This window comes from Tyto alba, unplaced genomic scaffold, assembly GCF_018691265.1.
Source record: "Tyto alba isolate M040663 unplaced genomic scaffold, T.alba_DEE_v4.0 Super-Scaffold_6, whole genome shotgun sequence".
NCBI lineage: Eukaryota > Metazoa > Chordata > Aves > Strigiformes > Tytonidae > Tyto > Tyto alba.
This window is the reverse complement of record NW_024881327.1, coordinates 46,859,645-46,872,460: the sequence shown is the minus strand read 5'-3', so window position 1 is coordinate 46,872,460 and position 12,816 is coordinate 46,859,645. Positions and strand designations below refer to the sequence as shown.

General features: G+C 41.3%; 1 protein-coding gene across 2 annotated transcripts in view; it reads right to left on the bottom strand.

Moving 5' to 3' along the window:
- Positions 1-10,827, bottom strand: part of LETM1 (leucine zipper and EF-hand containing transmembrane protein 1) — a 32,311-nt gene extending 21,484 nt beyond the window's left edge. For both annotated transcript variants that reach the window (XM_032987339.2, XM_032987341.2), the window contains exons 1-3: positions 10,644-10,827; positions 5,159-5,216; positions 2,068-2,524 (exon numbers count right to left, since the gene is read on the bottom strand). In XM_032987339.2, coding sequence (XP_032843230.2) covers positions 2,068-2,524; positions 5,159-5,216; positions 10,644-10,722 — 594 coding nt within the window. In that variant the 5' untranslated portion in view covers positions 10,723-10,827. The remainder of the gene's footprint in view (positions 1-2,067; positions 2,525-5,158; positions 5,217-10,643) is intronic.
- Between the last annotated feature and the right edge of the window lie 1,989 nt (positions 10,828-12,816).

Below are 12,816 nucleotides of genomic sequence, written 5' to 3'. Positions count from 1 at the left end.
TAACATATTACTTCTAAAGGTTCATGCCTTCTAGAATACAGTCCCGATCTTTCAGCAGAAATATTTCCACGATACTCGTATTTTACTGTTGTTTGTATAATTTCGCAGAAGTATGGCTCAGTGAACATAAAACAGGCAGGAAAACCAATGGTTCCAATCTTGCCCTCTGGAGGATTTCTGATTCTGTTTTAAGCCATGGATTAATTTGTCTCACTTGGTTTTCCAAGTTTCCCAAAGCCCTCAATAAACCAGTACAAGCGAGAACTGCTACTTCAAGAAGTCCTGCGGTCCTCATTCCATATCCTCAGTTACTCTTTCCTGGCACTACATAATTCCCCTCTCTTGCGTCAGCACAGGCTGTTATATTTATTGCCGAGCAATGTTTCAGCTGCCAAGTATACTCTTGTACCAGCATAAGGGCAAAAAAGTAGCATGAAGATGCTGAGACCAAATACCATCAACCAGTGCTGTTGTAGAAAGCAACCAAATGTAATCACGGATGAAAACTGCTACATGTGCATTTAACAATTTTCATTATTTGTCTAACCTTGTAAATACAAGAAAAAAAACACTCTTGCATACTGCATTAAGATGTTTTTTAGTTACACATGAAAATGTTCGACTATGTACCTAATTTTATCAGGAAATTATTAAAGCAATGAGCAAGTATTTATATTTTTGATCATTTATTAAAATTTTTGAAGGCAGCGATGTGAACCTAACAGATTGTGTGTACAAACTGCAGAGAACTGGACCATGATTGTAAGCAGCATTTTTCTCTCCTGCTGTCACAGTACATACACTTTTCACTCTCCAACATTTCTTCCAACACATTTCTATCAGCAACAGCTGAAATTTTTTTTTGGTTTTTTTTTTGTTTGTTTGTTTTTTGTTGGTTTTTTTTTGTTTGTTTGTTTTTTTTTTTGTTTGGGTTTTGTTTTCTTTTTTTTTGGGGGGGTGGGTGGGTGGGTGGTGTTTTGTTGGTTTTTGTTTTGTTTTGTTTTTGTTTTTTAAAAAGAGGCAGGAAGACAGGCTTGAATAGTTTATCTGTATAAACTGCTTAAACATCTTGTGTTTAAAAACAGTAAAATGAGAACTATTAAATCAGCATGTTTGATATATTGCTAATGAACTGAAGTTGCATTCCAATGCATTCTTTCAAAAAAATTTTTTTTAAACTACACCAGTTTTAAAGCTTACTATTTAGCAGTCTTTCCATATATGAGCTCACATCAAAAATTTGTAAATATCAATATATCTTTTAATTCCACTTGACTAAGCACATTTACTTCATCCACAAACTGAAATTACTATTGAATGCATGTATATTATCCTAATTCAAAAGCACTCTCATTTTGTACTCCAGATTTAATCCCCATCCCCTCTTCCCTTTCTCTAAAATTATCAGTTGCATTTTTACAGTTTCATAAATGTAAACTACATGCTATAAAGAAAAACAAAAGTATAAAACAAAAACTTTCCTCAAATTATCTCCTTTGGACTAAAATTATCTCACGAATACATTTATAACTGAGATAGTACTAGTATCTGATTACCAAGCATGCTTTTCAGCTTGCAGCTTTTCCTCTGAAAAAAACAAAACAAAACAAAACAAAAAACCACAAACAACAAAACCAAACCACCACCAACAACAACAAAAACCACCAGAGAACACAACAGAACTGGCACAAATCCAACCTTTACTAGAAGTGTTTTCCCTCTATTTTTCCAGCTGGAATGAAAAAGCAGAGAAAGTGTCCAGGTACACACATGTGGCACATGGATAGGAACTTGAAAATAAACCACGACTGCTGTCCAAGTGACAAAACAGAAGAATTCTCTGCTGTTCCAACTAGAAAATACCAAATTTATCTTCAATTATGGTGAATAAGACTAAAATGCTTTGGAGTCATATCCAAAATTTTTAGTGTCCACATAACGGAGGAGGGAAATACACTTAGCAATTTTAATTCTAGGAACAGAAGACAACAGAAAGAACCAACTCAGTTCAAATACAATGGAGCAATCACTAAGGATACTCAAACAAGATTGGTATTTACTCAGTACCTGTCTCCGTTCTCGACGAGACAAAGTGTTTCCATGAAGTATTCGCCAGAGCATCCTTGCAGCTATTTTGGTGTCAATCCACAGTAATCGAAAACCATGGTAATAGTGCTTCAGTTCATCCACAATCCTCTGTCCAATAGATTTTTTCACAACTTCCACTTCTGTTGGACTATATACAGGACCTCCTTCTTCTAACTTCTTGTTTTTGTCCTTTAAGGACTTTAATGACTTTTCAACTATGGAGTCATCTCGAAGGGGACGGGAAGAATGCCACCATCTAACTGGAAGATACTGGGGACCTAAAACACCCATGGTTGCTAGTGGTGTCCATGAGCCAGAAGAGCTCATAAGAGTAAAGTGTATTTGCTCAGATCCTTTAGTCCAACAACAGTAGCAATCTTTTTTGGAGTACACGTAAACAGGAGGGACACTAGTGCAATATTTAAAGTGTACAGTCCTTGAAAAGAAAAAAAGCATCCAAGAATTAGCAACAGATAATAAGCTATCTGTATATTTATATTTGTATATTTGTATAAATTTATGTATTTATAAAAATGCGTAATTTCAGAAATATCTACTGCATGTTTAAGAAAAAAAACAAACACAAACTTGTGACTCTCAAGATCAACGTCTACCTGAAAAGAATACTTAGCTTTACTTCGTGACAAATAAATAATCTGCAGAGAATTTTCCATTAAACAACTTTGAAAAGGTAGCTTATTTTACTCCAGTTAAATCAAGAGCAGCAACCAAAAGTGCTTTCCATTTAGAAAGCTACATTTGAAAATAAATCTGTAAGTAACAGAAAGCCCCTTCTCTTACTTCTCCTGTTTGAATAAAACACTCAAGAGAAAACAACAGACATTGTGTATTTGGGATAGGTGCTGAGTGAGAGGAAGAGAATCAGTATCAGAGAAACACAATTTCCTTAGTTCCTCTTTTACTATCTCTAGTTTTCCTTTTTCAACAGAAATTTTTGCACAAACTTCCATCATGGTACTGAGGTAGGGCATACAGAACCAACACTCTTCTACCTTATTCAGAATTTTGTTCCTTTCTTAATTAAACGTAAACTGAAGTTAGAAGGAAAAGCTTTGCTCAAACACCCCAAACACTCATTATACATGCAGAAGAACTTCTCACTATATGCCAGTAGGATTGTACACTTTATAAAAGGATGCGACAAACTTAAAATAGTAGATCAAATATTTTATATAAATGAGTTCCATTAGGTGTCCCTCAAACTGAAATGCCAGCATTAAGTTGTCTACAGGACAGAATTGACTGGGGTGTTTCTTCACTGAGCCCTTTCACTACCAAAACCAAATCAGAATGTGTATTTGTATTCAGTCAATGAACAGAAAATAGGTGCAAGTGGCTCTACAGCTTTAACACTTTAAGAAAAAAAAGTTTACTAAACGCTTAAAGGTATTAGCCTCCCTCAATTTTCAGCCAGCAGTACTTTTTAAACTTAATCACATGCATCCAATCAATTCTGAATTACTTTAACAGTTTTATCTATTTAACATTATTCAAATAGAGCTTTGTACAAAAAAAAAATACTAAATTACTACTTTTTAAAGACAATTATTTTCTATCTTAAAATGAAATTATAAGCATCTGACCATTCAATGGTCAAATGACTGCTGAAACATACACAGCTACACAAAATATTTTCTTGATTAGCTAGAAAATTACGCACTTGCACAGATATTAACTAATGAGAAATATGGTTCTTTTAAGAAAATAAAGCACATAATCAAAACCAGACTAAAACACTTGCATAAATCAATCCACCCTGTCTCTAAGCCATTTCCCAAAAGCAGAGCTCCAGGCCTAGAGACCAAATTCCACCTACATACATGTACAATGTTCTGCATGCAGGCAGGAAGGGAACACTGCCAGCAGGACTGGTTCTGAGTCTGCAGGGAAAAAAAATTTCACAAGAAATGCACCCTTCTGAACACACTTTCACTAGCAGGATGTCGGACACAGAACTTCTATCCCAAGTTGTCCTCAGTACTTGTAGCATTAGGTCCCTTGCTTTTCAATCTGGGTCGTGTGGATACTAGTCTGTTTTATTTCAAGGAGCAGCATTACATTAACAGCAGCTTTTGGTAAAAAAAAACACTTCCCAATGAATAACAAGAATTTCTGTCCCAATATTCTGCTGCTCATATAACACACTTAAAACTGTAAGTTTCCAATTTTCCAGTAGAGAGGCTCCATATAATAATCTACTAAGAAGCAGAGATCTGCAAACGCTTTATGTATTAAAAAACCTCCCATAACTAATTATACAGTAAGTGATATAGAACTAACATGAATAATAAAGGAATTACTTTGTTTCATATTAGAGGGCTATGTCTAGAGACACATTCTTATGTTAAAATGGAAACTTAGGAAACTAAAGAATAGTCACTGTTTCCTGAGCAGTTAGACTGTAAATAAACTAGAGGGTACATATATTAACATTCCAAGGAAAGGCATTAGGAAATTCACATCCACAACTATGCCTTGTGAGCCAAGTCAGGAACAACTAATGGATTCTGCCAACATCCATTGTTCCATAAGGGCACACAGAGGCTAGATTCATTTGCAGAAGAGGACACCATCTCCTAGGAGAGCCTCACCCAAGGCTGTAACATACAGTAAACTACTTTGGTTTAATAAAGACACAACTCAAATGATCTACGTTCCTAACTGTCACCTATGGGTTTTAAACTAGCTGTGATTGAATATTTGCTCTATGGAACTTCACAAAGAAAGTATTCAAGAAGCCCATGATATCCCCTGATGCCACCTGGAATCACTCAAAAACAAGATTAACACTCTATTGCTTTCACATCATAAGTGAAACAAAAAGAGAGGAAGTGGGTGAAAAAATTAAGATCTCATATCTGTCTCCCACACACAACTAAGCAGGTAAAGAGAAGAATACTCACACTTGCCTTAATCTGTCAGTAACGTAAGCGGAAGCTAATATTTTCATACTTTGACTAGAAGATATAAACCTACATGTTGTGATAGCATACTAACTGATGGTGTTGCACAGTTCTGAGTTTAGGAAAAAAAGTTCATATTTACTCACATTTTGTTTGCCAGCCTTAGGGATGTACAGCTAAGACACGCCCGATCTCCTAAATTACCTAGAAAAATACCAATAATTAGCATTAATTCTGAAATTCAGCAGGACATTTATCCATATAGCGAATTGTACACAAGCACATGATTTAAAAGACCAACCTTTACTTAGGAATGGCTACTACTAAAAGAACAATAAAGATGCTGCTTAACAATAACTTCCTTATGATGTGCATCACAAACAGCCAAGACTGAATTTTTTTTTTGCTTTGACAATAACCACGTGAAATACTAAAGCCCAAATACCTCATCCTATTCCAAAACATGTCAAAGCACATGCCTTGTTCTTTTTTCTCTCAATCTGTAATCCCAATTTAGAGGCTAAAAAAGAGGAAACAGGTGGGAAGCAATTCTGTAACTCAGCTAACATCTGCATAAGTGTTCAAGCAACTGTCAGCGCATACAGTCGAACTCTGTGGACATGTGAGGTACTGCTTGCACTTGTTCAGTTGCCGAAGCCAGGTTTCCAAGTCCTGAGACAAGCAACTACATTGCAGAAAAACTTCACTGAAAGCAAATGTGATTTTTGAATGGCTCCATGACAACAAAGTATTAGATGATCCGAAAGAAGCACTTACTATCTGGGACGAAAATGTTTCTTCTTGGTTTAAGCAGGACAACAAAGGAAACATGAGTAGGAACCTAAGCACACTTCACTAGAGAGGTGGAACCACAGTATTAATCCAATACGTTGCTGCCCATTTTGATTAGCACCTGGTAAAAATAGCTCTACCCTTGGATCTCTCTGCAAAGGATATAAATTGTCTTGAAGGGCAAGAAACTGATCCAAAAAATATGAAAGGTTAGCTTTCCAGCAAATGCTGTGTTCCTCAGAATTCATTTTATCTGAAAGGCTAATTCAGAATCAGTCCTAATAATAACTACTAAAGTCTACAAGGAGGACTGACGCCTGTATATAAGCATCCTCTATCCAGCTACAGAAACAAGCTGCATCCATTCCAGAAAAAAATTGAGGATACCATCAAATGATAAGTTGCCTAAGTCAGTTCACATGCGTTAATGAAGGGCCATCCAACACCATGGAAGCACCATCAGCTATATAAAATGCTACCTAGTGACTGTATGTAATCTGCAATCACTGAAAATCATCCCTGAGCCCACTAGAAAAGAATCAATCTCCCTAGAACAACTGAAAAAAAATTATTGTATCAATACCCATCTGCAATATTGCAATAGCTAGCCAATACCAAGTGCAAAAAGACTCCTGGACAGAACAAATGAAGACCACATGAGCAATACTCCAAACACCTTTACTTCTTCTGGCCAGTCTTTTCAGAATTCACTGTAACCAACACAAAAATGGAAGGCCACATGGAGCAGGCATGCTGTGGATTGTTTCTTGTCCTGGGTTGAGTAAGTGGTGGAGTTTTTTGGTGGCAGGGGAGGGGGCTATCGGGGCGGCCCCCTGTGAGAAGCTTCTCGAAGCTCCCCCAGCTCCACGTCAGCTCTACTTCTGTTTGGGAAATTGAGCCAATCGGCTGCACCTCTGCGATAACGTATTTAAGAAGGGACGTGGTGACAGGCAGTGGGACTTGTGAGGAGGAGTTGCTGCAGCTGCATGAACACCAAGGTCAGTGGAGGAACGGAGGAAGAAAGGAGGGGGGAGGTGTGCCGGAGCAGAGACCCCCCTGTATCCTGTGGGGAGACGGCAGGGTGGCCCCCCCCATCACCCATGGAGAACTATGGTAGAGCAGACATTGATTTACGGCCTGTTGCTCCTGCTCGTATGATCAAGGTTCTGTGCCTGAAGAAGGCCGGGGTCTCACGGGAAAAGGCATCCCCGCTGCTGTAATTCAGTGCTGGGAGGTTGCAGCATGCGGGGGAGTCCCATGCCGGAGCAGCTCGGGAAGGGCTGCAGCCGTGGGAGAGAATCCAGTCGGAGAAAGTTAGTGACCCATGACGGAGCAGTGTGGGGAACGCTGCGGCCCATGGGAGGAACTCATGTTGGGGAAAGTTTGTGGAGGACTGTCTCCTGTGAGAGGGGGACCACGATGGAGCAGGGGGAACAAGTTCCGGACACTCCCCTCACCGAAGATAAGGGAAGTGGCAGCGCTGACTGCACCCCCCATTCCCTGCCCCTGCGCCACTGGGGGAGGAGGTAGAGATATCGGGAGCAGAGCTGAGCCCGGGAAGAAGGGAGGGGTGGGGGGAAGGTGTTCTCAAGATGTGGCAATGCTTTTCACTGTCCTACTCTGTTATGTGTTGTTAGTGTCTGTAATAAATGTATGTTCTTTTTTTCTTCCCCTAACGAGTCTGCCTTCTGCTCATGACCATAAAGGGGAATTTTCTCCCCATCCCAGTCCTATCTCGAACCCCAAGCCTGGCTCTCTGTCCCTTCTCATTGCCGGAGGGGGAGAGAGCTGCTGCATTGTGGTTGGCTGCCAACCAGGCCTAAACCACAACATTTCTCTCGTCTGGAACCTACTCTTGCTGGTCAATCCTAAGAGACAGCAGGATAGAAGCATCATTTTAGAAGTTAGTGGTCAACTTTTCCACCACCAAAGCTAAGATACAGCCTGTGAGAGAACTTGAAGTAGACAACTATATCGGAGAAAACACAGCACCCAACGCTAATGACCAAAAGCCTTTCCCAACAAAATATCCTAATTATTAGAGGAAGAGAGATACCTTCAAAATCAGGTGGGACAATCAGAAAGTATGGAAATGAGGAGGAAGAGGTGAAAATAAAAGATAAGTTAACTTATAGAAAAAACCTCTCGATTACCAAGGGACATCCCATGCTAAGTAGGTTTTGATGTCATTACAGCAAAAGCTATAGCATTATCAAGTCAAAAGAAAAGGATTTACCTGTCTCAAGTTATATCAAACTCTAACAAGTACTCACTGCCACTGCAAGTAGAGCCAGGGGAAAGATCTGTCTCTTCTTTGATCAAAAATCAAGCCCTGATAATCTGCAATGGCATTCAGATACTTTCCAACATTTACAGAAAGATCAGTAGCCAAATTTCTTGACCCAAGAAGCTACCCATCTCAGAAAGATGCCCCTGACTTTAAGGAACAGCTGAGCAAAGCAGAGTAGTACTCAAAATCCTGAGAAATAAGTTGCAGCATAGTAGTCTGTTTCTCTCAACTGAGTGCCAGGAAGCACACAGAGCCTATGTGCCAAAAATTAGAGTCCTGCTAATAGAGGACATCACCTGCTATGGACTGGTGCCCCTACAACAAAGAGGGATGATCTGGAGAGATCAAAACTGGCTTGGAGTTTCTTAGATAAAACTTCGTAACTGCAAGACACTTTCACTTCACTTATCTTTATTTTTCTTTTTTCCAACCAGGCTCATTAATGCTAAGGAAGAGGCCAAAGAACAAAATTCCAAGGTTACCGTAAGAGAACATGCTGACTCAAACACTTCTAGTCAACCACCACTCTTTCAGAGTGTGAATAGGCACATCAAAACACAGTTTCAACAACAGATTCTGCAGAATAACGGTTAATTTCATCTTTGCCAGTTCTGACAAGAGGTCTTTATGTTTTGCAGCATCTGTTCTAACCATGTACCTAAGCGCAAAACAGGCCTGAAATAAAATACGTACTTCCTTCAGAAAGGAGCAAAGTCCATACTCTTTGCCTCTAGGATAATACAGACATCCAGAAGTATCTGAACAAGGTGAATGTAGCTTACTGTACTTAACACTGTTAATTTAAGAAACCTGCACTAAGATTACTTGGTTTAAAAGTAACAAAGGCAGCAGTGCCAGGAAAACTATATGCTAACATATCCCTCATGGAAAAGAAGTCATGAGAAATTTTATTTTTAAACTTAATGAAACATCAAACACAAATTTTTAAATTAGGATAGCTGTGTACTGTTCCTATGGTTAGAGATTTTAAAAAGAAAAGGCTAACTTCATGAAGTAAGTCCCTACAGAAGCATAAGCTTGCAGTACTTAACAAGCTGATCTTTACAGGAAGAACATCTAGGATTCTTAGAAGCACTTAGCTTTAACTTAATCTGAGACTACTTAGAGGTAAAGCAAAGAAGATGAGCTAAGTAAAGCAAAATACTATGCAAAAGATTACACAATACAATCGTGTGTCAATAATAGATTAACACGCCGAATAAAATAATTGATTGTTATCATAAACACAGTGCATCACAGCACACAAATGATTTGATTCTATCACAGTATTTCAGCAAATGAGAATTTTCATGTGGATAAAATTTATAACACAACAAACTGTAGAGATCATTAGTATTTCTTCTTATGTTATGGTATGCCACAAGAAGAATCAAAGCTCCCATCTAATCTGAAGGTACACTGATGTGTCTCTTCCCTGTTTTCAATACACTGGATAGCTAAGATACCCCAGATTTTTGTTCAGTTCACTGTACAAGCTCAACCTAAATAAATAAACATCTTTAAAACAGTAGCTAAAAAAAACAGGAACTAGAAGAAACTACCACACCTGAACGATCAGTAACCAATAAGACAGCTTGTTTATCAAAATAAATGGTTGATCAGGTTTGCTGGAATCTGAACGTGCAGATAGCCTGATCTCACTGACAGCACCTCAGTGACAAGTCAACCGCTGCTTGTTAAGCTTTCACTCATCCCTCACTAAACCCCTGCCATTCCAACTCGCAGACGTAAAAAGCAACCACAGGCCTCGTGTACGTCACAAGTTATCAGCTGTTTCATGTCATTAAACTTCACCGCCCAAAGGTATTTAAACTTCCAAATTCTCTTGATTATTAATGGAAACAGTATCATGCACTGCCTTTCCTTTTTATTTCCTCAAGCTTTCAAAGCTACTTGGAAGAAGGCAAATTCACAGTTCTCTCCTAATACAGACTAAGGAAAAGACTTCTTGTACTTTCTTAAAGGGTATTGAGAGGCTTGACTAGGGCACCACCACTTCGCAGCCAAGCTATACCGACAACAAGGCAGGCAGGACTGAAACGTAGTAACGTACTCCTGTACCTTAATAAAAAACCCACGTTTTTTCCTTCCTCAGCCAGGTGGCATTTAAGAGCTGCACATGTCGTAACTGCCGCTGGGGGAAGGCACCCCCTCACGCCAACCCGGCCGGGAAGCGAACGCGAGAAGACGAGCTGCCGGCCGCAGCAGCCGGGGAGCGAGGGCCCCGCCACCGAGCCGCAGCGGCGGGAGGCGGCGGGCGAGCAGCGCCGTGCCCAGCCTCGGCTCCACAGGCCGCAACGGCGGGGACTCTCCTTCCCTCCCGCAGTAACCTCTCCGCCCACACCGGGAGCCCCCAGACGGCGTCGCCGCCTCCGCCCGCCCTCCCTTCCCCCTCCCCCAGGCCTCCAGCGCCGCCGGCAGCACAGGCCTCGCGGGCGGCGGCCGCGCCGCAACGGCCAGGGCCGAGGGACGGCGGCCCTTCCCCTCCCCACCACCGGAGCCGCGTGACATCCCGCGGGGAGCCTCACCCAGCTGGGGCCGGCGGCGCAGCGCTCGGGGCAGGTGGCAGGCCCGCCGGCCGCAGGTCTGTAGCAGCGCGGACGCCATCTTGCCGGCGGCGGGCTGGCGGTCTGCTGGCGTCCCGCCGCCCGGGCCCCGCGCCGCGATCCCCCACTCACCCGGGAGCGCCCAGCCACCGCCCGCATTTGCATAGCCCCGCCCCGCAGAGCTGGGCACGCCGGGAAGTGTAGTCCTCCGGGGCGCACGGTAAGCCGCCGGCGGGCGTGGGGCGCGTGGCATGCCGGGACTTGTAGTCCGAGGCGGCGGTAGCGGCGCGCTAGCCGCAGGGCCTCGGGAGCGGGGCGGCGCGGGGCGTGCTGGGGGATGTAGTCCTCTCGCCGGCACGGCGCCCGCCAAAACGTTTCTCTCCTCCGGCAGCCGTGGGCGGGCCGTCTGTCCATCAGGGACCGGCTGTCGGCACCCGGCTGCGTGAGCTGCCTGTTCGCCCGAGGGGGCCGTGGCTCGCAGCCCGCCAACCGTCCGCCGTGCCGGGGAGGTCCCGCAGGCTGTGTGCGCGGAGGGCGCTGGTGCCTCACGAAGCCGCCCTGAGCCGCTGCGGCCGACGGAGCCCATAACCGTATCCCGTAGCACGGCACAGCAATACCGGGCTGTGCGCGCAACGACGGTCCCTCATGTTTCGGGCCAAAATCTGGCGTTTGTGCTGGTGTGAAGCATTGCTTGGCAGCAGCTTTCTTGCTGCATGCACCTGTATTTCTTAGGGATCTCAGGGTGTGGCAGAAAAAAAAAAAAAACCTCCTATGAAACTAAGATACTTTTGATATAAAATAGTACATGATTTAGTAAAGCGACCGATGTTCTTCACTAGTGCTGGTTAATAGTTTATCTACCGTTAGCACATTACTTTTCAAATACCGGTCTATTCCTGACCAGCATTAGGGTCTTTTATCAAATAGTTAAGTGCTCAGGTAATACAGTATTAAATTGTACCATTAATTTTGCTTAAGTTTTTAACTGTATAGACAGATGCAGGGAACAACCAGAATCGAGCTTCAGAAATTATAATTTAATTTGAGAATGGTGCAATTTTTAAAACTATGTATATGAGGTTTGGGTGTTAATGCCTTCCTTGTTGTAAAAAATGGGGGAAAAGCTGCTGGAACTGTTTTTCAACAAGATGGCTGACACCTCCTGACAACAAGATGGCTGCCTCAAGGGCAGGGCTCAAAAGTGACAAGGATAACGTGATTTCAGACCTCTTCTATTTCACAGGTTACTTATAACGCCAAGCATTTGTTCACCTATAGACCCACCTAAGCCCCAAAGCAAATAGGTGCTATTTAACTTTATATGGAAAGGGTAGCAGAAGCTTCAGGTTTGACCCAAAACATGACTGAAACAGCGTCTCAAAGCAGGAAAAAGCAAATGTGTCTGCAGTCATCCTTTCATGCTTGAGACTTGGAAAATGCAGAAAATTAATTAGTAATATTTTAAATTTCTTTTATGTAATTAAAGAAAATCAGGGTTTATCCTAAGTATGAAAAATTTAGATTAAATTTATACTACTTATATTTTTAATTTAAAACAATACGTAAAGATGGAATATTCAAATGACTGAAACTTAAAAAAATATCAAAACACTGTTTTCTCACATCTTTTGACTGTGTTGGCTACAGAAACAGTAGTGCTGTTTAAATTTAGTGATTATTTAAAAATTAATTGGTACTAATATTTATGCACTTATTATTAGAGCTACTTTTAAAATTTTAGGCTCCCAAATGCATTGCAAGATTTTGTCAGCTGTGTTTGCTTTATAAATATTTAAATATGTAGTACATTTAAATGGTTAAAATTATTTAAAATGTGCAACTTAACAATAGTGCTTTATGTTAATATGGTACGCTTAAAAAAAAAAAACAAAAACAACATCTTCCCAATCTACACATTTCTCTCACTAGACTGGGTTTATAGCCTTCTCTTGTTATTCTTTTTTCTTTCTGGTTGGCTGATAACAAAACCAAATGAAATGGGGCAACTAATGGCAGTTCCTCTAACAAAGCTGCTTAATTATGTAGAAACATTATATGAAGCCTATACAAGAAGAATAATATGCTCTGAAGTCATTAAACTATTGACAAGAGATTTCAGACAGCAAACAGATGATTACAGAGGTCTCAATACATT